This window comes from Camarhynchus parvulus, chromosome 21 (genome assembly GCF_901933205.1).
Source record: "Camarhynchus parvulus chromosome 21, STF_HiC, whole genome shotgun sequence".
NCBI lineage: Eukaryota > Metazoa > Chordata > Aves > Passeriformes > Thraupidae > Camarhynchus > Camarhynchus parvulus.
In genome coordinates this window covers 6,630,483-6,658,264 of record NC_044591.1, presented here as the reverse complement: position 1 = coordinate 6,658,264, position 27,782 = coordinate 6,630,483, and the positions used below count along the sequence as shown (strand labels likewise).

General features: G+C 41.0%; 1 protein-coding gene across 1 annotated transcript in view; it reads left to right on the top strand.

Moving 5' to 3' along the window:
• Window positions 1–27,782, top strand: part of PEX14 (peroxisomal biogenesis factor 14) — a 66,290-nt gene that overhangs the window by 15,502 nt on the left and 23,006 nt on the right. Inside the window, exon 3 of the mRNA XM_030963867.1 lies at window positions 15,882–15,966. Within this exon, the coding sequence (XP_030819727.1) occupies window positions 15,882–15,966 (85 nt within the window). The remainder of the gene's footprint in view (window positions 1–15,881; window positions 15,967–27,782) is intronic.

The window sequence follows — 27,782 nt, the reverse complement described above, 5'->3', positions numbered from 1 at the left end:
AGAGTTGGGTTGGTTAATTAAAGGAGCCTGGCACAGAGCACCTAGTAATTATAGGTGCAAGAAGTCTGAATTTGAAGAGGATGGTGCAGCTGGAGAGGGAGGCACCCAGAGCTCTTCAGGCTGTGGGCAAGAATGCAGCAAAACCAGATCTGGAAGTCAGACCTGGGCAGAATTCCTTAGTGAATTCTTATTTATTCCATTTTTTAATGAGGACCTGAATGTCTCGTTATGTATTTGTTTTTGCATGCACATGTGTATGTACAATTCCAGTTACACCCTATGGCTGGGAGGGTGATTTTATTAAAGACCAGAAGATTGAGAGACAGATGTTTTAAGAAACACAGGCCTTGCCCTATAGTAGTTTGGGATAATTAATGCTGACTGCTGCATTGGTTGTATTATCAATGCTGCTGGGTTGTTATCTCCAGCATCACCCCAGCACCCAGGAGCCTGTATCACTGTGGGGCAGAGGGGCTGGTGCCACCAGGACCTGCTGGGAAATTGCTCCTGAACTCTTATGTAGGTGTAGGGTGGGGAGCAATGCTGTGTCATCACACTGTCATCACCAGTGCTGTGTCTCTTTATAGTTCCTTAAAGCAGAATTTCTCAAACTTAGGTTAGAACTCCAAAGGGATGCAAAGGCTTCAAAGGAAATCACAAAGTCACTCTCCAGTAAACAGCTTTCTACTTGTAATTACTATTTGGGGCTCTGTTCCTCCTAGTTTGAAGAGGTAGCATTTACTTCAGTAACTCTTATTTTCCTGAAGGAACTTGATGCCATCTCAGCTGAGGAATGTGGGATGAGCCACCACAATAAATGAGTGAAAAAGGGAGTCAAGCTTGCATAAATTTTGAGAAGTAGTGCTTTAGCAAATTTTATTTTCTGGGGTTAAGTTCTGGAAATATTGCCTGAAATGGATCTATTCACTTCACCTGATGAAACAGAGACAGTTATTTTGTCCCCAGTGGATTTCTCAATAGACCCCACCTGGGGAAGGTAGGACTGTCTGTGCAAAATGTATCATTAGTTTAGTGCTCAGGACTAAATAATCAAGGAAGCTGTGGGTTTTCTTCTGTCCTTTCAGCTGGTGTGCTGTATAGTGATGGGTGGATCGGACTAGAAAATGATCAAAAGATGAAAAGCACCAGTTTTTCCAACTATAGGAGATGGTGCACAGAAGAAAACTGTTCTGAGAATTCGACTTGTGTGCTGACCATATGTATGTGCTCCTCGGGTCCTATGTGTAAAATATACAAATGTTAAGACACCTTTTTTGAACTGTTGAAATGAGGAATGTTCATGGTCGTTGTGTCCAGTTCTGGTGAGTTTGTAGCTCTGATCACCTGTACAAAGGCAGACCTGAATACCTCGAGCAGGCAGTGCCCCTGTGAAAGGGAATAAACCGCAAGCCTCCCACACCTGCAAGGGCGCAGCGTCGCTGGTGGTAGGAAGGGGTGTGTCTCTTGGATGTGGGAAGCTCCTGCAGGGGATTTTTCATAATCCTGCTGAGGAAAGGACTCGAGTGATGGGATGCTCTGGACGTGGCCTGCAGGGAAAGCAGAGGAGTGGGTGGGGATCTCCCTGGGCTCTCATGGCTTAACAGCCATGTTTAGCTGGATTTAGGAGGTATAAGCATTTATGGTAAATTCTACTGCTGTATCACAGCCTGCTTTCTGCTTTACTAGCTTTGTCTCCATGGGGGTATTCCATACATTATCCCATTTCACAGCCTGAACTTTTCCCCCTACTTAGAGGATTACGTGGGGCAGAGATGTAAGAAGAAAGGGAATCTTGACACTACTCCACCTTTTTATCTCTGTAACTCCATATATATCTATCTGTCTACTCTCACAGGGGCCAGGCCTTCTGCCTTCCAAAACCCTGCTTGGAAATTGCTGATTCAAGCAGGTAGCAATTTTAGGGCTCCTTATGAAATAAATGCCTCCTGTGTGCTCCCCTGGCACTGGGATTTCCTCTCTGATTTATCCTGCTCAGGTCTGCTAATGTCCCTTGACTAAATGGGGCACGGTGTGGTGGTGTGAAGGTCATTTTCTATATGCAATATACATTTCTGCAGTCATGGTGGGAGGGTAGGACATCTGAAGCAGCATATCCTGCTGGGTAAAGGAGGAAGAAAAGGATAGTCTGGCTCTTCTTTTCACAGCATCTTGTGGTGGGATGAAGGTTTTGACAGCCTAATTCAGCATTTAGAGAAAGAACCAAGCAGGAAGATTCCCCCTCACCCACTCCTTGCAGCCCAGCTGTGACAAACTGACAGATAATTAACAAATCAAGACCTCCTATTAGCCTTGTCCCTGATGCATTAAAGCAGCTCCTATGTTGCATGTGTCCTTTAGCTAATGCCTGTGCTTTCTGGCTGCAGAGTGAGGTAGGTACATCTCTTCAGAAAGGGAAAGGGGCCTCTAAGGTGTCAATGCACAAATATATCCAGGAGTAGAAGTTGTCTCTAAAAGGAAGCAGTGGACAGCAGTACCATGACTGCATGGAAATCACTCTAATGGTGCAGTGTGTCTATGGAGTATCTTTTGGAATATAGGACTGAAAGGGATGTATGGAACTAGTATTGAATACTTCTTGTTTTTACAGAAAAGGACATGAGTTGAAGCAGCAATTGACAGGGCAGGTTTTTTGACTGGGACTAACCAAGCCTGTAAATATGACATGCCAGGAAATCTGTTTTTTGGTAGAAACAGACCTAATGTTAAGATCTTGATATTACATTATGAGCAGTGAACTGATGCCTGTTCCTCTCTGTCCTCAAGTTGCTGGAACTGTGGGTAAGCCCCAAATAAGCCGCTTCTCTTCACTTTAGCTCCTCTCTTTTGGAGAAGAATGATGAGGAGTGTCAATATCCCTCTAGTTCAAGACATTAAATAGACACAAGCCATTGGTTCAGCTTAACACATGTTAAAGGGGAGAGAGATACCTAATTGCATCAAAGCCACTCTTAAGTTCATGTATGTGGAGCCCATCAAGCTGAAAGCATCCAGACAGCATCTGCTGTTATCAAATCACTCTTGAGTCGAGCTAATTAAAATAGAGCTTCATTTTTCTGAACCATTGTTTGGCAGGAATTTGAAACAGGTCTAACCCAATTTCTGTGTGTTTATGAACCTTTATTATATCAAAAGTACTTTTCTGTAAATGTACAGGGCAGTGTTAAATGAATTGATCCACACTGTATCATTGTAGATGCACTATGGGCTTCCTAATGATTTCTCTTTTAGCTTTTTCCAGATATACCCCAGAAAAGCTTGCTTTGTCCCTTATCATGTCATCTTCCTTCTCTCTTTTCCTTTCTATCTCACTCTCAAGAAGGTAAATGTCCTTGTATTTCTTTCTTTCATATCCTCCTCCTCCACTCTATTGGGATTTTTGTATTATTAAAACATTTACACATTTGCTGCCACATGCAAATGCAGAATAATAAACCAGGACTCTTTATACTCCAGACAAGAGCAGGAGGTCTCTCACCACTGATTTTCACCCTGTTGGTTACAGGGGATGGAGAGGAGGGGAATCTAAATGTTGCTGTGTTGGATCTGTTTGATACAGGATTTTTTTCTTCAATTTTTTTATGTTAAACATTTTATAAGCATTTATATTTCACCATTCAAATTCTGGGTATCATATTCCTCTTTGTAATTTGCTACAAGCACAAAAGTTAAAGAGATGTAGAAATTTCTCCCTAAAGACAAGTTGCACTCTGTGGCATATGAAAGCTAATTCATGAATATTCTCTGCAGAAAGGCAATACCACAAATATGGCCAGTCTGTTCAGAATATTTGAGTTGGAGTGGCAGCCCAGGGAAACAGTAAAGTCAGGAAATAACTATTTTTCTGGTACCCAGTACAGCTCAAGTTGTTCATATGATATTCTTGAGTCTTACATTTATTTCTGAGCAATGGATTCATATTACAAAGAAAGTAAGTGAAGGATTAGCATTAAGTAAAAATCCTGACAGTGATGTGTCGTGAAATATCCCTGCGAAGGTGATAAAGACTTTGGACTTTTAAGAATAGATGGAAAAATACAAAATAAAACCTATTTTTCTGTATAAACTATAAGGACGTTTGCTCCTTTTAACGCAGTTAATTCACCTTGGAATGGAATTTCAGTGCATTTTATTTTGCATTTAATGCAGTTAGTTCAGGATGTGTATATTCAGCTCCTCTGTGCAGCCTAAGAGCAGTGCACAGAAATCTGTGCTGGGGGCAATTGCAATGTTCTGCCATAAGCTAACCTGTGGGGAAGGTTCTATTAGATGTTCCCAAAATTGTGAAATATTATTGACTCCGCTTCTGTGCTTTTAGAGAGCTTCTTACTCAGAAGTTTGCTCTTCTGTTCATTGACAGTGACTCTCTCCTGATTCCTCTTTTAATAAATTTAAGTGACTTTAATGCTGGCAGAAAGCAGCAGAGTCACAGTATTCAGAGGGCACAGCAGGGATGTTGTGCTGTGTGCTTTTTCTGTAAGTCTTGTAATCAGACCTAATCTGAGGGCCCTGCTGCTGGGGGCTTGCCTGATCTATTTATTCCGTTTGCATCTCCTTTTCCGAGCCCATCAAGGTGTGCAGTGGGTACTTTTCTTTCCAGCAACCATCTCATCAGTGTGGCCCCTTTCTCAGCCAAGGGACAGGGGCCATGGCTTTGAGGGAAGTTGTTTCTGGTAGATCACAACAGTGTGGGTAAATTCAGATATTCCTACATGCAGAAGTAATTCAGACAACAGCAACAACATTTCTGCTCACATCATGGTGAGTACAGGATGAATGTCTCAGATCAAAGAATATCCTCGTAGGCTTTCCAGCATTTCCTGGATGTGCAGTTGTTGCTGTAGTTTCTACTGCAAAAGAAGTTTGCTGTTCTAGCAAGAAACACTCTCTGTGTTTTACAACACCAGCAACAAAGTCAAGCATTGGATCTAAGGATCCAAAAGCCCAGGAAATGCATCTCTGGGGTTCCTCGTCAATTTGGGACCTAATGAAATATAGAAAATACTCAATAAAAGCACCCTTATTACTTTAAATGTTTAAATGTGGAGTTTTTAGCCATCAGGTTAATGTTTTTGTATCTTTTTTTGATTCGATTGTGAGCACTTTTCCAGGTATCTCTGCCACTTGAGCACTAATTGGATTTCCACAGATAAACGGTGCTAGCTGCAGCCCTTACATCACAGTGTTTTTACTTCATCATCATTTTATTTGTTTTTACTGTAAAGGTTAATAAATCTTGGTGTGTTTAGAGTATGAAACAAGGCAGGCAGGCAGGCAAAGAACTGCAACGTGAAGGGGTGAAGTTTTATATGCTGCTTTCTCAAGTCAGAGGGGTGGGAGGAGGAGCAGCTGCCCTTTGTGGTGGTTCTAATGGGCTGCTGGGTGTGTTAGTCACCCAGGGAGTGATCCATAATCCTTAAGATAAAAAGCGTTGATCTCTCCACTAGTTCTCAGACAGAGCTCTAAGGCATTTGAATTGGGTTACCATTGATTTAAGGTGGGGAGAAGACTGTAGTGTGGGTCTGCTTAAGAAGGGATATATGGGATTTATTTAGCTTATTTAATTTTTAAAAGAATATTGGAGGCCCTTCAGTGCAAGTGTGCCAAGTTCCCTATGGATTCTCAAGGAAGTTAATACAGTACTTGCCAGTATTTTAGTGAGGAACTTACTGAATGGCAGATTTTAGTCAAAATTTAGGCTGTAAATAAATTTCTATGAGAATTTATCAAGGTCCCAGATGTTTGCTGTCTCATTCATTTATTCAGGAAAGTGGGTTTTTTTTATCTTTCTCATGGTTTCCCGGGAAGGTGAGCTTGACTTCCTACCACAGCAGAGGTTTTCCAGCCACGAAGGCAGTGTAGAAGCCCTTTTGGCCCTAGAGGGATTGAAACTAGTGCATTTCAAACACTGAATTTTGGACTCTGTGGCTTGATAGAAATTGATTGACCGATCTGTACTTGAGCCAAAGCAGCATTAAAGACTGAACGTACTTTTTTTTTTCTGTTACAAAGATATAAAAATGCTTTGTAGCTCCTTTGGATCAGGTGCAGGCTCCTGAAAACTGCATTACAGCCTCGGGTTTCCAGTCGTTCCAGTCTATAGCAGCAGTGGCCGTTCCTCCCTTGGTGTTAATTCCCTGCTGTGGACCCAGATTTCAGAGAGATTGTTGATGCTTTCTGCAGCATTTGTCAAGGAAATGGCTGCTTTCTTTTTTTTTCCTGAAGTGAGTAATTGTTTATTAATTTTTCAGCACATAAAGAGCATAATTATAATAGTCCCTGACATGTGCTGGCTGTGCCAAGGTTTAAGAAAAATAAAACCCAGTAGAAGTGCTGTTTTGAACTGTCTCTGATTTTTCAGGCCTTCCTGCTCTGGACCCAAATTTTTGTGTAGGAATTTGGGACAAGCACACAGACGTCAGTTTAATTCTCCATAGAATTAATTCTCTTGCATGTTTTAACTCGGTTTAGGATGGTGGGATCTTACTCAGGTGTTGTGAGAAAGAAGAGTAGATGATCAGTACGCTGGATTTTCTGGTACACAAAATTTTTTGATATGCACAGTGCTGTATAGGTTGAGCAGCATCCTGGATGTGTCCTGACACTTCTGTGCTTTGTTTCTTTAAGCAGTGAATGTAACATCCATGAACAATGCCAGATTGACCCCAGGGGAAAATGAAGTGGGCCCATTGTTTGCAGAATATTTATGGTCTGGACAGCTACCATGGAAATGTTCCTTATGTTTGCTATTTTACTGTGTTTCACCCCTGTTATAGAGGAAGCAACCTAAGAATTGACAAGGAAGCTCAGTTGCTTTTGGGGCTGGTCATGCAAGTTGCTGGATTTGCAGGAGGAATTGTGTGATGGGAGCTCCCTTCTGCTGAGAACTGGACAAAGACAAGGGACGCAGCTGCTTTTGAATCTATAAAATTATTCCACTTGCAGTCCCCACAGACGGGGCAGCTCTGGCCAATCAGGCTTCTTGCCCCTTACTTCGTTTTTCCCTTAATGGGGCAATTAACAGCAGGAACAAAGTGCATGGTCTGCTCAGTCTTTATTATTATTTGTGTTGTAATAAATGTTAAGGAGGCCACTTGCAGACCAGCACCAGGCACTGTGCAAATGCAGAGGAAATAGACCATTTTTGTCCCAAAGAGCTCTAAGTAAAGAAATAAATTTACAAAAAGGTCTTACAGTATTTTAAGTCCGTCTCCTTTTGCTGTTTCTTCCCAACTGCTGGGGTTTGCATGATTTATTGTGCACCTGTCACGATTTCCAGCTTCTTTAATGTTTTCAACATGAAACCTTTTGTGTGTTAGATTCTGATGATCAGATAGTTTCCTCCAGTATCTCCTATATTTATTCTGTCCTTCAGATCTTCCTTGTCCTAATGTCATCACAGCCCCCCAACTTCAGCCCTAATTGTTTGGGGGTTTATTGCCAAAAGAAAAAATTCCTTCTCTATTCTACATTTCCTATGATTTAAAAATTCTGTGAAATGGGGTTCTTGAAATAGGAGGTTTGAGGAATAGTAACTTGCTGTTTTTTCTTGTCATTTGAGTCTTTTCAGTCTAAAACATCTTTATAGCTTCTTCTGCAGATGGGTTCTACTTTCAATCCTCTTGGACTAAATCTAAACCAATGTATTACTGGTTTTGTCCAGTCCCTTGACTGTGGAATTAGAAGGATCTGAGTAAGTGTGAACAGTGCTCGTGTTCTGGTGCATCTCTGCTTGATTCAGCTTTCTGGAGTCTCCCATTCAATAGTGATTTTAAGTAGTGGGGCACAATTGTTAGGTGTGACACAGACTTCTATCCCCACATCATTCTCCAGCTCCCTATCATGTGAATGAATGTCCTGCAGTCCTTGTCTGCCCTGCAGTTAAAAGAATGAAAATGTAATAAATTACAGCTTCATTGGTTTTTACATTCTACACATGTGAAGGGAACAGGGTGAAAGGGATTTCTTTTGAAAGCTGCTGTGTTCGAGCTCTGCAGTGATGGCAACAGGGATAGAGAGAGAGGAGTGAGGAAGGTGAGAGTTGGAGATGCTGTCATCTGCTGCCCTGGAACCTGGATCACACATTTTTTTCAGTTGTGGAGCCAGGGTCTGGCCCTAGTTGTGCTGTAGTGAGCATCTTGGGCACTAGGTTGCCGCATTCCTTTGGAGAGACTGAGCTCAAACAGCATTAATTTTACAGCACGGCCCCAGTGATCCCTAAGCTTCCTCCTGCAAGAGGGAGAGAAGCAAGTTGTGGAAATTGGGTACTGTCATGGAAAGTGATAAAAAGCTGATTCTCTTTCCTGAGCTTTGAGCGCCTGCCTGGCGTCTCTCATGGGTCCCGTGGGGTCCGTTTGGTGACCTTGTCGTGGCTCTCCAGCTCTGTCACCTGCGCCGTGAGACACAGCTCGGCTCTCAGTCCCTGTCCCACCCTCCTCGTGTAAACACAACTTCAAATGATTGCTGCCAGTTGGACTGCAGGCGATACCCCCGCACCCCACCCTGCTCATCTTGCTGCAATTCCTTCTTTGGTGGTACTGGCGATGCAGGCAGCCTGCAGCTTCAGCTTAGGCAGAAGCACAAAAAGGGATTTTTAAAGTTTATTTTCCCTCCGAAAGTGACGTGATTTCTCTTCAATAAAAAGTTAAAATGTTAGAACTCTAGAAAAAAGGTTCATGCTGCTCACTGGTTAAATTTATTATGGCTGCATTATCAGTTTAATACATTTAGTTTGCTCTTCTGCTCATATTTCTTGTTTTTCCAGCATTTATCACTTCCCTGTAACAGTTTTTATTGTGTTAAGCCTGATGTTATGAAGTTTCATTTGCAGGTGTATTTCTGAAGTAAAAAAATACCTATCTAGCACATTTTCTCTGCAAATTAAAATAGTTATTATATATTTCTTTTAATGTACATGTAAAACTTTCTGGTTCCTTTTAGATTTATGCATGTAAGTTTAGCTGAATATTATTCCTCTTAAAAAGACAGGAATTTTGTCAAGATGTCCACTGTGTTCTCAATTGAATTATAAAAAAATGAAGATGACAAATATTTCACTTTGAAAGGTGACTACTGCACAGATGAAGTTGCTACTTTTCATAAGGGTTTTTACTCCATATATCAATGTGTTTTAAGAGAGACTTGGGTCAATAATACCATGCTTTAGAATTCCCTAAATACATATTTACACAATAGACCTTAAAATATATTAGTCTATCATGTCAGCTCCTGTACACTTCTATCCGGGATGTTTTATGTCCTTAACATATGATACAATAAAACTTTATTTTATATAGCATTTTTCATACAAATTGTATCCTAAAATGCATTGTGTGGGGTTAAATGAGACTTTCACAAGGTTGAAATTAAGGGAAAAGCTGAAGGGTGCAGGAAAATGAAGGGCTTTGCATGGGATAGACGTATTTAATTGAACAAAGGGAACCTGAGCGGAGAATGCACCGAGCTGAGAGCGTGTAAGCGTGATTGGAGCTGCAGAGCAGGATCCCTGGAAGTGGTGAGGTTATGTGAGGAAAGACTCATTCTGTGTGAATGAAGGAGGTGGAAAGGTCACGCCTTCAGGAGCAGCTGGAGGAAGTGTGGAGTAGCTCCTGGAACAAAGAAGTTGAAAGCAGGGACTGTGTGGAGTCACTTCTTTGTAGTGGGAATAGCAGAGATGAGGGGAGAGTGTGCTGAAGGGGAGGAAGGCAGCCGAGAGCGCGGTGTGCCAGCTGAGCTGCAGGGTGGGATGGATGGCAGCGGGGTGGCAGAACACCGGGGATCTCAGCTGCTCCATCGCTGCTCGCTCCAGCCTGGCCCCGGCACTCCGCAGGCACAACACACTGACAGCTCACATGCGTTTTTTCCTGGCTTTCATAATTTTTTTAAATTTTTTTTTTGGTCACCCTATTCATGTAAATTAAGTAAGGCTTTTTTGTATGTGATAATTATAGATAAATGTATTTAAAGTAGATCTGGATTTTGTAGTCCTCAGGAAAAAGAGGAAGAGCAATTTTTCCCCCCGTCCCTGTCATGTGTTCGTTTTAATGAGCAATTTTAAAAAATTGAAAATAAAAGAGGAAAATGAATAGGTGTTGAACCAGCCTGTGATATGTAAATGCCAACTAGTAATTACCTAAAACCTCAATTTTCTTTCTGTTTCATCTTGCAAAACATTTCATTTCCACTGAGTGAAAACACTTAATTTGGGGCTCTGACGGCGGGAGCGCGGCGGCGGCGCTGCCGCCAGGGGGCGCGCGGGGTCCGCGCGCGCGGCCGGCGAGCCGTGAGGGAGCCGCGGGGCCGCGGCGGCCGTGAGGGAGCCCCGGGGCCGCGGGGCCTCGCCCTCACAGGGTCGGCTTGGAAAGACCTGCGGGATCGTGGAGTGCGGCCTGTGACCCAGCACTGCCCTGTTAACTACACCACCGCACTGAGAGCCGCGTCCGGGCTTTCTCTGACCGCCTCCCCGGGCAGCCCCTTCGAATGTCCAATCACCCTGTGAACAAATTCTTCCTGGTGTCCAACCTGAACCTCCCCAGATGCAGTTTAAGACTATGTTTTGTCCTGTCGCTTGTTTTGTGGGAGAAGTTCCCAAATCCCGCCTGGCTACAACCTCCTGACTGAGAGTTGTAGGGAGCAAAAAGGTTTCCCCCGAGCCTCGTTTTCTCCAGGCTGAGTGGGACCCATGACAGGGACATGGCCAGGGTCAGTTTCCTTACCCTTCATGTGGGTGCTGCTGAGTTAGGTGTCACTCATAGTCCAAGTTCTGAGCACCTAGGATTTCCCCTTTTTTTGTGGTTTTTTTTTTTCCCCTTGGTTTGGCTTTTTTTTTTTTTTTTTTTTTTTTTTTTTTTTTTGGTTTTTGGGTGGGATTTTCTGTGGCTTTTTTTTTTGTGTGTGTGTGTGTGTGTGTGTGTGTGTGTGTGTTTATTTGTTTGGTGTTTTGGTTTTTTCTTTTTTTTGGCTGCTATTCTGTAGTCTCTTAGTTCCAGGTTCTTCATCTCAGATATGGCTCTAAGTATGTTTCTTCCTTGCCTTTGTTCCCATGAATCTTGCTTTTCTGCCTCCCATGAATCTTGCTTTCAACTCTATTTTTTTCCCCCCTCACTGTTTTACATAAGGGCTTTGCCATTGTTGTTACAGCATTTTTAAACTTTTCTCCATCCAACTTTGAGATCTGCCGAACTTTGTACGTTTCTAGGTTATATCTCAACCGAAATAATTCCTGGGGTTCTGTACGTGTTCATTTAAATCTCAGTGAAATCACACGAGCTTTGAAGCGTTCCTGCTCCCCCGGCTGGCCCGCAGCTCATTCCCTCACGAGCACAAGTGCAGCTCCGCGGCAGTGCCGGGGTGCAGAGCGCGGCGCGGACACGGCTCGTCCCGGGCCCGCCGGGCGGCAGCGGTGCCTCCTTACTGAGATATATGGCTTCATAATTAGCCCCTTGCATTTTTCCCGAGTGCTGGCATCAGCGTTCTGTGATGTGTTTCCCTGATTAACAGCTGCTTTGCAACTATTTCCGTGTGCCACCGATAACCATATTTGTCAAGTTAGTCCTGGCAGGGCACTGATTTCTTACTAAAACACAGCATTTCTGTTGCAAGGGGCTTTCTTGTTCACTGTTGTGCCAGGCTTTTAAGTCAGCCCTTGTTAATACGTAAGTTGGCTTCAGCCTGATGCTTGTTAACAGGATTCTGGGTATCTCCTTTAGAGTAGGAGTGCAGAAACCTTTCACAGACAATTTAATCTTCCGAGCCTTGCAAACATACAGCCGTACACTGAGGGGGTGTTGCTGTAGGCTAATATATTGATCAGTTCCATTTGCCCTATAGCTGTGGCCTTCTGCTCTGGCTGAAATAGGTTGAGTGTTTGTTGATACTGCCATATTATTATTTTTTAATACACTGGAAAAAAATTAATTCCAACTTCTTTTACATACGTCATGTATATTGCCAGTGTTGATTGCTTCCGCACATGTAATGTAAACTGTCTGTGCATAGTTCATGGCCTGGGCCGCCTCTGCTTAATGAAAAGAAGTGTTGCTTTTAAACAGATACAGATCCACTCAGAAAGACAAAATACCATCCCTTGCAACGTATAATTCAGACCCAACCTTTACATCACAGGTCATCTCAAAGTCTCAGTCTATCAACAAATGCTGTTTAGTAATAACCTACAGAGGGTTCCCAGGATTAGGAAATCTATTAGAGCTCTTAAGGCTGCACTCCCAGTGGCTTTTGAGTCTGTTTTCCATGTGGAACTCTCTTACCAAATCCTTTGTAACTTTTATTGGTAAAGATCTTTTACATTTCTGTTATTTTGCTTTTTATTTCTGAGTTGGTAGAGAATAGACATTTGCCACAGTACTTTAAATTTTGTGGTTTATTTTTTTAATGTAAGCAACTGATAAACTAGCTTAGATTGCTTTCCTGGAAACCCTGCAGCTTTAAGCACAATAAGAAATAAGGCTGCCTTTATCTTCCCCATTAACACAAAAGGGAGGGAAATCAGGAATGGAGGGCCTTGGCTGCTAAGTTAACATCCAAGTGCTGTGCTTTGGCCCAGAATTTTGCCAGCCCTCTGCTCTTCCATAGCATCTGCAATAAAGTTCCTGTCTTTATGTTATATTTTTGACATTGAAGCAGAATATTTGGCCTGAATTTATGTAATTTGTCCAGTTGCAAATATAATCTATGAATAGTGACATTGATCTTTTAATTGAAAAATCAAACTGTAGGACATGACCTGCTGCAGGATTCCACCCATCTCTTCCCAGTCAGAAAGATGTCTTTGTGAGTCCTGTTGCTGCAGGAGAGATGGTGAAGGGAAAGCAAGTTTATGGGATTGACTGGCTTTTTAAAAACCAAATACACTCTCTTTAATACAAGTACCTGATCCATTAGATAAAGCCACTCTGCTCGACAGTGCGTGCTGGCAATCTAAGAATCAACACAGTGATACAATGCTCATTATTTGGCAGTGTCCTAATACCATAAAAATTTGGAGAAGTGTTACAAATGCTACAGAAATAGTATGGAACAATGTTAGCAGCTGAGTCACAGTGCTATTTGCCACATGATTTTTTTGGCTGTACATAGGACTGCAAGTCTTCTCATCTTCCTCCTCCTTTTTCTGTTGTTTAAATTATGGAGTGCAGTTGCTCTTGTTTGTGCAAGGAAAATGATCCATAGAAGGTAGGGAAATTCTTGTGTATGTTTGTTGAAAATATTGGCATCTTGACATGGCCAAAATTGCTTTGTAAGTTACTCGTGTATACGAGATTAATTACAAAAATGAAGACATTTCATCTCAGCCTATAGGAACGAATGTTCAGAGGTAAATGCAAACACAGTATGAGAAACATGGGATTACCGGAGGGAGGAATACATGTCCAGGATTCTTTTTATGGAGTTGTTGTTGCTTGTAATTTCATTTTGTTTTAAGATTAAAAAGGCTGTGAATAATGGAGGAAGTAATGCAGGGGAGAGATAAAATAGAAGTTTATTTTGGACTGAAATTTACTACCGAAATGTTTACATCTTTATAAGGCAAAAATAAGCTTTAATAAAGGGTTAGAATCAATGAAATGTTCACATGGTTGTGATTGAATTAGCATAATGAAAAATACTGCTTATTTCTCACAGGTTTTGTAATACTTAAAAATTGATAATTAAATATAAGAGCTTGCAGAACTGCAGGTCTGCAGGCCGTTCATGTCTATCTCACTAAATGTGGGAGGGAGTGTTAAGGAGTGTCTGAAGACACAAACAAGTAATTATTGTTAGAAGGAGAGTGGCTTTGATATGTTCAAGTGTCTGTCGGTCTGCTCATTTGGGCATCTTTCTTATTCAGCATATTATCTTAAGGTTATTAGTTTGGGCGCTTTATATTTCTGCATCTGGCACAGCAATATCAGCACAGTTTAAATCTGCGATTTGCCTGTCACCTGCATTTCAGCTGGAGACAGATCAAGTGCACATAAATGAAGCCAAAGTATACTTTATGTGGGGTGGTTTTTACTCTGCTGTTTTGTGGTTCAAAATTACTGAATGGAACTTAAGGAAAAAATGCAGGAAAACAAGAAAATGAAAAGAATTAAAAATACCCCATTCATTTTATCCTCCCAACTTTGAAGTGTGCTGGGACTTTGTCAAATTCCCGTTAAAATAAATATGTCAATTTCATCTCTCTTCCAAATTCATTTATCATGCTTTTTTAAAAGGTGTTTTCTGCTTTACCTGATGTTTAAATTGGATTCACTCGTTTATGCTGTTCTTTGCTGTATCCCCCATGTTTTTCTTAAATGAATTAGTAATGACAGCGTACTCCATCATACCCTCTCTACAGCCACTTTAAGGGAAGCCTGGTGATCTAAACCTTTTAACCTATTAAAGATGATTTTCCCCAATTGAATCAGACCCACCACAGGTGTAATAACTAATCATTTAAACTACACCTGCTATTATGTATTTTTAAGCCATTATGCATGTTGGATAGATGATAATTCATGTTTATTGCATTGTCCAATGGATCCGTTTTGCCTACACTAGCCTGATTAATGTATTTAAAGAAATAAGAGATGCAATTTAAAAGAAAAAAACATTGATGGAATGCACTGAGGAGTACATTGAAAGTGCCATTAAACCCATCAGAACTTTGCTCTCTGACCAGAAATGCATATTCGAAGTGTTTGATTCAAACACAAAGTGAAACTTAGTGATTTCAGGAGTGATGCTGTATTTTCCCTTCTTTTTCTGCTGTCAAAGTTTTGGAAACCTTTTTGGAACTGAATTCCAGAAACTGTATTTTAAGATAAACTCTTAAAGACCTGAATAACATGGGTCTAGCATATTAGGATGGTTAATTTTAGCACTAGAGAAGGAAAGTAATCTCTTCCACTAGTTCACATGGATGTGCTGTTAGCACATTATTCCTCATGATGCCACAATCAGAACAGATGTTTTTGTATAAAAGTGGAGGGAATCACTGGTGCAGTAACATGTAATAACGTGTATGACAATATAGGGAAGTATGTGGGAAATGGAACTACCATATGAAGAAAAGAACCAAATACCTTTCACTGGCACTAAATGGAAATGTAAACATCTAGTGCTGTTGTTGTTGATGCCATTGAGTATTATCCCAGACTTTACCCTTTGCTTGTACAAGTGCTCTGTTTTAGGTGCTCTGTCACCTTCAAGAAGGATGTAGAAGTCAGTTTGTAGGCAAAAGTCATCTGTGGCTTTTGCTGGTGTGCAATTTAAATTTAACTACTTGCCTACCCATTTGTGTCATTCCAAGTGACTTTTTTGATTGTTGTTATGTGATCCAAAACATGTGAAGTCGCTTCTTCTCTAGTCATGAGAAGCTGAGGTTTATTTATTGCTTTCAATAAATTAGAATGATGGCAGAAAAGGCCTTGATCTCTTAGAATCTGCAGGGAGCTTTAAGTCAGATAGAAAGGAAGCATTCTTACAATAAGCCAACTGTTGCAGATCACATGCATTGACTCAAGGCTGGCTTTAACTGTAGGAGCCAACTTAGGTAAGAAGATCACAATGTAAATAACAGAAGCATGTAATAATCTTAAAGGAGTTTTTTGTACAGGTAGAGCTGCTCCCAAAGTAATTAAACAAGAAACTTGTAAGCTAAACATGATAATTGTGCTGTTTAGAGTTAAACCAAAAACTCTGATACTTGCTGAACCATTTCTGAAAGTTGGTGTTGTCTCCAGACAATCTCCGTGTGATGGGTGTGTTGCCTTACCTTGCAGTCCACGGTGCCTAATATAAAATAGGGATTTGACCATGCCTAACTTGGATCTTTTCTCTCTTTTTTTTTTCTCCAATCCTCCTACTCTCCTCAGATTGTGACAGCAGTGAAATTTTTACAGAATCCACGAGTCCGCCAAAGTCCTCTTGCAACCAGAAGAGCATTCCTGAAGAAGAAAGGTATGAACTCTTTAGGTTGTCGTCTCAATGATAATGAGGGACCTTGAATTAATGTAAAGTCAAAATGTATTGCTGTGGAATATTAGATGTTACAGACAAAGCACTTAGTCTGCCCCAAAAGAAGATCTGAGGTTTATAAGAAATATCAGTCTCTTTTCTTCCCAACTGACTAGTACAATATTTGCACCAGATGTGGAATTGTAGAATACAAAAGACACATGGGAAATTTCTGGTTAACTGTTATCAGATCTTTTCTGCAATGAGGACAGTTCATGCTTGTGGACTAGCTGGTCAGTTCAAACCTTACTGACACTGGCATTAGAATGGCCAATCTCTGGGTGAAAAGGTCAAATGTTTCCAAAGAGAGCCAGAGAGAGGCAAAGAACCTGGTAAAAGTCAACAAGGTCAGGTTAAGGTCAAGCTTGGGGTCAACCTGACTTTCAGGCTGAAATGGTAAACTACTGACTGAGTTTAGCCCTTTTCTATAGCAGGGATAGAACAGATCCTGACAAATCCTATATCATCTTAGTGAGGTGCAGCATACTTTGGTCATTGCCTACAGAAAATTTATTTTACTTTCTGACTCATAGTGGAACTATCTTTTGTTTCTATTTTATTTCTAAAGTTTTTATTCCACAACTTGCAGTGCATTCCAGGTGATGTTCACTCTATATTTTGCTGCAGTCCCGGGACCATATTGCTTACCAGAAGACATAAATAACAACAGCTTTAACTTGAAGTTAATTACGTGTGTTGTAGAGCACTGTAAGGTGTTGAAATGATGCTGAAAACACAAATTCCAAACTTCAGAGGGGAGTGACCCACATACACATTGAAGTCATAAGTACTTCAAGGTACATCAAATTCTAGAGCTAAAGATCTTGAGCTTTGAAAAGTAGGGAAGCCTATGAAATACGTATTTTTCTGTTTGGAGTTATGAACTGCCTATTGACATGCCTGAGACCTGAAGTCATGAGATGGAGAGTTCAAATATTATATGCACCAGTTTTCTCATCCTGAATAGCAGAGAACCTAGAAGGGAATGGCAGCCTTGTGTTTTGGCAATGATGTCATGACGAGGGGCACATCATTTTGAGTGTGATCCTCTCACTGCTTGTCCTAGTGCCAGTTAAAAGGACATTCCAATCACGTAGGGATGTTGCTTGCCCTGCCCTGCCATCAGGATGACATTAAAATTTGGAGCCTGTTGGTCGCTGTGCACCATGAGTTTTTCCTTGAAATATGTGGACCTACGGGGAGTAATTAATCATAAAAGCTTGGGGATTTCAACTCTATCATCGAAGCAATGAAGCAAGGGAAAGCTGAGCCTAAAAGCTGTGCTGATTACCCGGGGTAACCTGATACAAAATCTATTGTTGCCGAGAGATCCTTAGCCCCCAGTATATTGTGCAATATTATAACTGCCTGATCTTCTTCTGTGCTGACAATGACCAGTTAGTCCTCATTTTCTCTCTCAACACAGCTGGGTTAGAATTTCATTTGCAGAAGGTATTTAGAACAATTTAGAGACAAATGTCTCTGGTGTTTGCTCTGCACTTCCCCACCGCAGGCTTCGCTGAACAGTTTTTCGTATCAGGAGCTCCATCTAATCTGTTTAATTTTAATAAATCCCTGACTGGGAGAAGAGGAAGGGTGGGGAGATGGAGGCGCAGAGAAACTGTGGCCGGACTAATACTTCTTATGAATTACTTGGCTAATAATTACTAAAGAGCAGAAATGGTTTGGTAGAACTGTTTGTTTGTTCCTGTGTGTTAATTAGCCCTCCTTCCCTCTTTGCTAATTGTTTTTTTCTAAACTTAACCATAGGAGATAGGAAGGAGTAGGGTCCAGTAGCGCCTGTATCCAGCAGTCACTGGAAGTATGTCCACATGGAATGTGGCCTGTGTTCCGTGCTGGCGTGGTGCCTATGTGGTCTAGCAGATGGAGTCAGTTCTTGAAACGTAGATGTTGTGGCTGGTTTAGGCCCAAGCAGATGAGGGACTACAGGGTTTGGTAGGCTGTTCCCCCTGTTCTCTGATGTACAGTCCCTGTCATCCCGGTGATAATGTTTATCCCCAGTTGAGGCTGTCTGGTAGAGAGTCCTCACTGCCAGTTGAAAAAGGTCCTGCAAGCCTGACTTGGCTTAAGAAATTTCACTTCTGAGACTCATAGAGGTGGTTCTTCCTAGAATTAAAATATTTTCTTCTTTTTCTATAAGCATCTTCTTCCTCATAAGGGCCAATCAAATTTTATTTCCTTTTAGTATGGGAGCTGGATTTGGTTTAATACATTTCAGTGAGATGAAAAATGAAAGTTTCTGCAGGATTATCAGCTGGACTGGGTTTGGTGAAACAATAGTTGTAGAGGCTGAAATCAGGTGTTCTGGTTCTGTGCAGTTCAGGTGGTGCTGAACTGCTCTCTCTGGCACATGGGGTGGTAGAGTGTTGATGACAGTTGGGAGAGTGAGGGTATCCTGGATTTGTAAAAGGGCTTTCAAAAGTCAGATGAGATTTCTCTGTTGTCTTAAGCACTTTTAAACTCCCATATACAGAGGCATTAATGAGAAACATGAAGTTATTAGAATCATTTATCATTTTCTTTGAAGCTTACACTGGCATTTTGTGTAATTTATGACATTTCCTCCTTTTTATCATGAACTTCTTCAGATGAAGGGAAAAACAGCTGTTTCCCCTCAGAGTATCTGAAAGAAAAGAAAGAAAAAAAAGATGCTGTTTGTTTTTTGTCCAACTCGCTGATTCTGCTGATGACATGCCACAGAATCAGCGGCGCCTTGGGAGTAATTAGACAGCATGTGGGGCTTAAACCCTTGTGGAAATGTGTCTGTCATTTAACTGTTGTGCCTCAGATGTCCTGCACTGCTCAGTTACCCATCCGGTAACTCGTGTGGCTTGTTAATTTTGTGTGCTCTGAATCTCTTAAATTCTGGCAAGACAGAGAAAGGGGGTGGAAATGCACTATACATGGGAAGCTCTGCTTTCAGGGTGCTGGGTTTTTGGGGCAGAGAAGGGGAAAACTGCGAGGTTACAGGCTTGTTGTGTCATCTTGGATGAAGAACTGTTTTCTTAGTTGCTCGTTCTCTTCATCTGTAAAATGACTACAGTAATGCCTTTCCAGAGTGGGATTGTGGGAACTGATGAAAGCATATGAGGAGCTCAGAAATAATAGTGATGGAAGAACAGAGGTGCATTAAAGCAAGTTAATGTACAATTGTTGAGTTATGTTGGGAAAATGTCCACTCAGAAGGTTTTCTGCAGTGCATCAATGTTCCAGAAAATTTTTCCAGTGTCAAGATGCCAGACTATGGTGATTTCTGAAGAGATGAAAAAATTACTTAATTCTACGTGCCCTTCCCAGTCAGAGCTCAAAGGCACTTGATCCCCTGGAAACAAATGCTGTCAGCCCCAGAATCACCAGTCAAAAACTGACTTGATTTTGTTCCTCTTTCTGTAGTCTGCATTCTTGGAAGTTGAACCTGCCTTTTCCCCTTTGTCAAAGAAACCCAAGTGAATCACCTTCTGGACCTGAAGGATGGGGGCACAGTCCACTGCTGGAGGGCTTAAAAAAAGCAAATTCTTCGGCAGATTTCAATTTAACCCTCTTTTATTACTCTTTTTTTTTTTTTATAATTTAAGTCCATTTCATGAGGCAGTTTGCATGTCCTTGAATGGAATCTCGTTACCATGAAAGCTTTTTTAGCATTGATTTCATAACAGTCTTAATTTAATAGTGCCGTCATTACTGAGAAGCTCTGAGAGTGAGGCCCCAGCTTTCCAGGTCACTGACCTTTTAATTACAAACCTTGTTCTGATGGCCAGGTTATCGACTGGACAGCTCCCAGCTCCTGCCCCCAGCATGAAGATGAAAATAACTGCCTTTCCTCCCCCACTTCCAGAAAAGGGAGGAAAAGAAAAGTAACCTCTTGTGTTTCCAAAATTAATTTTCTCCTTCAGCTTTACTTTGTAATTAATTCTTTAACATGTCTCAGTGAAGCTCAAACAGTTTTTGTAAAGGCTTTTCTTGAGAATAAAATACAATGCAAGCCAATGGAGTCCAGTGCCAACTCAGCTGGAAAAATAAGAGTTAGTAACCTATGGTGTCAAAATACCTATTTAGGCCAAACTGCTCTGGCTCTCCAAACCTTATTCTTTTCTAGAAAGTACCATGTTTGATACACAAATGTGGGATTAGACCATAAGTGTTGACTGTTCAAGGAATGCTAGGTGACTTGTCATTCTCTTGAAACTTCCTGTCAGGATATGGATTGAGAGATGGTGCAGAAAAAGAGTAAGGGCTTTATTTCACTGTTATGCTGGTGTTGGCTTCTCCATAGTGCCTGGTGTGGGTGGTGCTGTGGTGGATTTGTGCTGAGGACAGTGTTGGTAGTACAGAGGTGTTTTATCTGAGCAGTGCTTGCACACAGAGCCAAGGCCTTTTCCACTTGTCACCCCAACAGTGAGGAGGCTGGAAGTGCACGAGAGGATGGGTCAGCTGACCTCAGCTGATCAAGGGACACAGGTATAACCTGTTCACTGTTTTCAGCACAAATCCAAAACATAGCCCCATACTAGCTACTGTAAAAACGGTGCACTGTCCCAACCAGACAATTGCACGACTGATTGTGTGAGTGAGGCTTGTCCTGTTTTGTCCTTGCATCTCAGGTAACTTGTTCTCTAGCTGCTCACACCAGTGCCTGCACAGACCTCATCACTTGAACTTGCAAAGCTACAAGCAGGACCTGGAGTTCAGATACTGATAGCAAAAATTTATTGCAAGAGCATGCTTAGTGTTTTAAGTTCCTAGTACAAATCAACACACGGCAAGAGAGAGTTCACTAGCATAGGTAGAAGCAGGGAGGTGCTTTCTGATTATCTAAGAAGTTTGCAGCAGGTGTTCAAGTAGCATAAAGTAACTCTAACATCTTGTGTAGACTTGCAGAAATCACTGTAGAGGTTGAATGGAAGTCAGCACATTCTGCGTTTTCATGATGCTTTTCATTTCAGGATTTTGGAGCACATTGTACCATTAACTATGGAAACTTTGCAGCTAGAAGCATGGAGCATGTTGGATGATGTTTATAGGGTTAGCTATCATTATCAGAATCATGGTTTGATCTAGATCTCACTGTGCTTCCCACTAAAAAGCATCCACCTCTGAGGTAGACAACAGCAGCTGTTCAACATCACTTTGTGATTTTTAGGAGAGGAAATGAAGAATACTTTATCTAAGTGATCTTGCAGAGGGAGCTTTAGGGATAGAGAATGTAATTACTGAGTAAAAAATTTACTAAGATTCTTGAAAAGCACCATGGGATATTTAATTACTAAAGATGGTTGGGCCTCTGTTTATGACTGTGCAAGACAGCTAGTGTGCCTTGTAATATTTTGCTAGGATAAAGAAAAATATGTCCTGCACCTGTCATGCAACCAGTTTGTTCTTTAGGTGCCTCCCATCCAAGCTTTGGCTCTACACAGCCCTGCATAAATGGGGAAATGTGATTGTCTCCCAAAGAGCTTATTAGGGAACTTAAGAATGAAGAGTGAGAGAATGAAAGCTGTCATTGCTAACAAACTCACACCAGTTCCTATCTAAATCAGCATTAGGGGTAATCACATCCATTTGTGGCACTCTGCTGTGTTTGCCCAGTGCTGATAATGTTCAACACACACATTCCACTCCTGGAGTATCATAATGCAGAGGAATAGATGTGCTTGTGATCCAGAAATTAGTTCCACCTTTCTGTGTTTTGTATTAGTTGCCTTCTTTTTTCTTCCTGAAAATGATTGAGAATCACTATCCATCTGCTGAGAAGGAGATGTCTTCCTGTCCTGCCACTCTTTTGCATGCGGATCTGTCGCCTGCTGTTCAGTACCAGCCTATTCATCATGCTGACTCCTTTCCCCATCAATTTTACCACTGTTTGTGATGTCTGAACTTGTCATGAACTGTACGGATTTTCTTGGCTTCTTTGGTGACAAGGAATGTACAGTAGTGCTAACAAAATGTGGTAAACTGCTCAACCTTAAGACATCCTGGGAATCAGATATGGTGCTTCTTTGGAGGGTTTTGGGAAGAATATAGTTGAAGAAGCCCTTCGCTATCATTCCTCAAGATTTGAAAGGAAGTTTGGAAAAACTAGTTTGTTCAGTCCCTATAAACATGGAGAAATCAGTTTATTGCTCATCTCTGACTCTTGTCCCAGTCACTAGTCATTTATGAGAGGGCAGAAAACCACCTGACAGCAGGTTAGACATAACTGCTCATGTGATGCAGTGTAGAAAGGAAGCCAATCTTTTCTTGGCTTGAAAATTATTGATAAATTGGAACAGACCGTTTTGATGCTTAGGAAGTTGTGCATGCTGCAAAATGCTGTTTGTAAGCTTAATTTTAAGAAATAATTGGAATGTCATGGGTTTAATGATGTCTCTCCACTTGGCTATCTGACAGTGACTATTTAATGTAAAAGAGCCGTTAAAAATGGCTTTGCAAAATTAACTCCTATTGCTCATTGAGTGTATTTTGAGTCATATCTGCCTTGTTTACTGACAAAATAATGTTTCCATTCCTGGTAGTACTGAAAAAACAATATGATTACAGCAGAGTGAATTGAAGTCTACCTAGAAGATAATGCTAAAATAGTCAATTATATTCCAAGGCCTGAAATCATTAGCCTTAGTCATGGGCAAAAAAGACCCAGCCCCTAAGTCTGACTTGTAAATTTAAATATTTATTTATAATGCTTTTGAGTGAAAGTAAATGCCAAGTCCAAGAGAAAGTCACTTTTGTAGTTACAATCTAAAAGCAGGCATGGGAGATCTGAGACATGACTGCTTCCTTGGCTTTGGTTAAGTTTCTTGTTTGCAGCTTGCCCATCTGTAAAATGGGGTTAATTACCACTTTTGCCTTATTGACTCAGTAAGATTTATGTTAGCTATGTTCATAAACTGCTCTGATATGCTTGTTTCAGAGTTCTTGGTGCTGCTGTGTGTGATTTTTGAAGGTACTGCAGTAAAAGCCACACTTTCAGAGAGATTAGGAGTTTACTTCCATCAGCTATGTATGGGAGGAGAAAACTGCAAACTTTAGAATGTCAGAATGTCAAGGCTCAGGCAGATTGCGTGCAATCCTAATCCAGCCCTGCAGCTTTGACCTTTGAAGGAAGATTCACCTTGAGATGGTTGAAGAAATCTATGTATGTTTGTATAAAAATATTTCTGTGACAGAAGGAATTTGTTTTTCATGGTCATCCAGCTCAGGGCTTCCCCACAGTCTTCCCAGAACAAGTAAATGAATTCAGCTTCTGACCCGCTCTGAGAATGGACCTGGTATTCTAAGTCTAAGGAGACAGCCTTCCCTCTTGAGGCTAAAACAAAGAGTGTAGTTAGGATAATCTGTGGTGTTCTGCTAAAATCCATTTCAGACCTAATGATGCTTTCCTGCTAGGAAAGGTAAAATGTATGAGATAATTCTCTAGGATCTCTTAGACAACATTTCTCTTCTGTTTAAAATTATGTCTTGGGTCCCCTTGAACCTGAAATCCTACAGTTTGCTTTTCTGCTGCAAACTCTTAATTTTAGTCTGGAGTGCAGTCATTCTTTTCTTAACTAAGAGGTTAATTTAGTTTTTTGTTCATTCCTTGCTATTCTTTCTCCTGGAGCCTAGTCCAGGTGACTCCACTTCTCCTGGAGCAGAGAAGAGAATTCATTCTCATGAAACCTGAGGCGCTCTGAAGTAAAAGCTGTTGACTTTGTCATACCGTGCAAATGTGCATTGCTTTTAGCAAGACAATAAAGGGTAAATGGGGTGATCTCTGCTCCTGCAGAGAGGTCAGGTGGTTACATTACACAATCTTCTAGAGCATCTTGCAGCAAATACATGGGTTATATTAAAAGTTGCAATCATATCATTTTTTAAAAGTAAATTGCTGACCTTATGCAGTGGAATCAGCTTTATTGAATTTCGCCAAAAATGCGTTTATAATCCCCCCACCCCTGCATACACATGATATTCATGTCCTTGCTGCCCATGTGGAAATGTCCCTTTTTACGGTGATAAAATTAAATTTGTCTTTGTCTCTGCCTTGCCTCACCTTTTAAGATGCCATCCTTTAGAGACACCAGTGGATATCCATACCAGAGAATGAAGATGGGCAATATCCCTGCATGGTTGGCTGGCTGATTGCGAGCCAACTACCACGGAACAAATAAATAAGCATTTCACATTTAGAGGACAGATCAACCTGAGGACAGGTATAATATGGGTATTTTTCTAAGAGTGTTGTGGCCTTAGTATAGGTAAGAATTTATTTTGACTTGGAAGTACCTACGCTTTGCTTCTGGATTTTTTCTAATTGCTATGCAATATGAAATGTAAAATCCACTAACAGTTGTTGTGTTACTCGTAGTACTGTGTTACATGCCCTTCTTCAATAATAACTAACCATAAAACTCTGGGCTTTGGCCACCTACAGCCTCCTTCCTGAATTCACTTGAGAGAAAGGTGTTACGCAGCATGCTCAAGAATTTAACACACCTATTTCCCATATTTCTATGCCACTTTGCATCTTCAAAGTACTCTATGAATATTAGCTGACTAGGCTTGTGACACCCTTTATGAAATGGCAAGATTATAAGATTAATTTAAAACATTTCAGATTACATTTTTTCATCTTCATTAGACCTTTATATTCTCGAAAGAGTTTGAAAAGTCCACATTTTAGTGGGAAACTGAAGAATTTTAGGTGGGGACACTGAGGCAGATGTATTAACAGTTAGATCTGAGATAATTCTGACTGCCAGCCATAGATCTATAAATACAACCATATTGTGCTATATTGTCAGTGTGATGTACTGTATAGAATTTTCAGTAAAATTACTTAAAGCATTTTCATGTTTATCCACCATTGCAAACCCCAGCTGCTTTGAGGGTTGGTGGAAGAGGTTAAGCTGGTTTTATGCAATAAAATCAACATAAACCATCTAAGTAAATGAAGGGGCAGATTGGCCTCTGCAGTGTTAGCCAGGATCCCTTCTTACAGCATCCCCCAGCTTGTGTTTTTTATGTAGTGTTTAAAAGACTGTTGCTCAGAGGTACTGGAAAGAATATCAGAATATCATTACTCCTGCTCTTCAAGTAACCAGGAGAATGCAGCTGTTAAACTCAGGATATAAAATACATGTTTAAAAGATGACTCTGTATGTGTTTAAAAAAGAGAGCGAGAGAGGATTCAAGGGAACCAAAAAATAGCAGGTTCCATTACTGTAATTAAATGGCAGCATTTAACCTATCAGGCCGTTGCGTGTATGTGAGAGACGAGCAGGGAGCTGCATTTGAAATGATCTCTGTCTTCCTTGGGGGATAGAGTAGTTAAATAATTTGTTTGCGAGGTGTGAGTTTAGTGTCGGGTAAAGCGAGTGCTGGTGTGTGTGTCTCATAAAGCTGGATAGCTGAGGATGGCATTCAGCAGTGTATGCACTGTCAGGAGGAACACAAGCTGCTCTTGCCCATTTGTTGGCTTCTCTGGACTCAGGGCCTCACCTGGTCCCACATATTTCATCATAAAAGGAGAGCTTTTTCCATGCCAGGCCACCTGACACAGACAGCAGTAGCAGTGAAAAAAAAACAGGGAGGAAATAGAGGAAGAAAAGAATCAGAGTCAGTTTTGTGAGCTTTTTTCCCAGTGGTTGCTGTAAGGGCTGAGTTGTTGTATGCGGTCGTTGGCACTCGGGAGTCTGGGGGCTGTGGCATCCCTGGGGACCAAGGACGAAGCTGCTGCTCAGGGATCTGCCCCTTAAGCAGCACATCAAACAGTGTTGTGCCTGTGCCTGGCTTGGTTCCTGTGCTTTGAGACTGGAGTGCAGAGCCACGTGGAGAGAGAGGGATCTGCTGAGGGCAGCCTTGGCCCTTCATCATTGACCTGCACCTTGAACAGCCCTTTGGGCAGACCTGGACAGTGATGTTGGTCCACTTTTTGGCATCCCAGAGAGGAGATACAGTCTTACATAGTGCTCAGAAGGGGGTATCTTCCCATTTTTATTAACTCCCTTTTTATTTGTACAGTGATTCTTTGTTTAGGAATATTTCCTAGCCTAGGAACTCCAAGAGCTATTCTCATACTTTGAACTGCTTCAGGTGCCTCCCCTACTGATCCGACTTGTGTTGTATTGCAAGAACATGCCCCTGAGTGTTTCTTAATGTTCTCCCCAGTTTCTGTGTGAATTTTGTATAGCCACTCCCATTTTAATTCCTGGGCTGGAATTTTTGTGATGCATTAGAAGACAACAGACAGTGTTAAAATTACAGATATTTCTGTATTTCCTTATTGAATATTCAACTCCAGTGACTGGATTTTGAGAGGAGCACTGGGCTAAGAAGAGAACAGAGACATGCCCTGTATTTTAGCACCCAGTCAAAGCAATGCATGAATTTGAGTCCTTGATGAGATTTAAAAATCTGAAACTATTTCCATAGACGATCTACCAAAAAAAAGGTATAAATATGTTATTTGAATAAATGATTTGTTATATGCACTCAAGTGCATATAAGGCGTGTATAGATTCTCAAACCTGTCAGTCTTTGCACATGATGATTGTGCCAGTGTGAAATGTTTTAGAAAAGATACAGTGTAATATTATTTCTCTTTCACAGACGTAGAAACTGAGGCAGATGGAGGTTAAATGGCCTACACAAGGTCAATAGCAAGGCTGGGAATAGAGCACAAATGTGTAGAGGCTTTTTATTATACTAATAAGGAAACTCTGGAGGTGTGTTTGGCATGGTAATCGGAACCCCGGAGAACTAGAAGCAGTTACTGTGTTCTGTGCATGTCCCGAGGGAGCAATGATGAAACTCCTTTTCTACCTTACCACTCCAGTTCTCCGTGTGTGGTCACCATAGTTTTTACACCACTTAACCTCGTTATTTTTAGTATTGTTAGCATTAGTCGTCCTTTGGGCGTTTAATCCAGGCTCTTTAATTTTCTCTGGAGCCCTGAAGAGGCCCTGTGGAAGCCACAAGGGGAGAAAAAAAAGCAATAAACAAACCAAAAGATGAAAAATGATCTTTTGAAACTTCTTCTATTTTGTTGACTTGTCCCCTAATGTTTTTTGTCTTTGTTGTTCTTTCATCATGAAGGACCCTGCTTAAATGTCTAATCTTGGTTTCTTAAAAGTTAATTTACTATTGTTTCTTTCTTCCCCACCCAAGATTAACATCCTGTGTGATGACATAGATGGTTGTTGTCTAAATGGATGTGATGTAACCAACAAAATTGTGTAGGGTGGGTGGAGAAATATTTATATACTTGTGTTAAAAATTACAAAGTAGGTTTGTCTTTTAAACAGAAGGTATTTCAACACTGTTACTGGCAGCATCAGCCTTTAATTTTACAGGTGGCTACCTTTCTAGTAACATTCAGCAAATATTTTAATGGCATGTAAAAAATTTCTCAAAAACAGAATAATGAGGATCGAGGGTGATTTATAATCTGTAATGAATTCTTGCTGACGTTGTCTTTTTATAATAGTGTAGTAGCATCTCTGTCTTTCTGGGGGAAGTGCAAACTAAATTTACCTGAAACATTTGTACCATAATAATCAAATATGTAGCATTTAGATGTAATTTTCTTAATTCAACTTATCTTCTTAGTGTGATGTTACCTGACTCACAGGTGTCTAACACTAATTCCACTTCATAGAAATTGAGTTAGAGGAGCCAAGATGCTCTGTAAGGTTGTGAGAAAATGCCTGTCAGAAAAAGGCATGTGTTCATGGCTCCACACCCAGTGTTGGTTTCTTTAC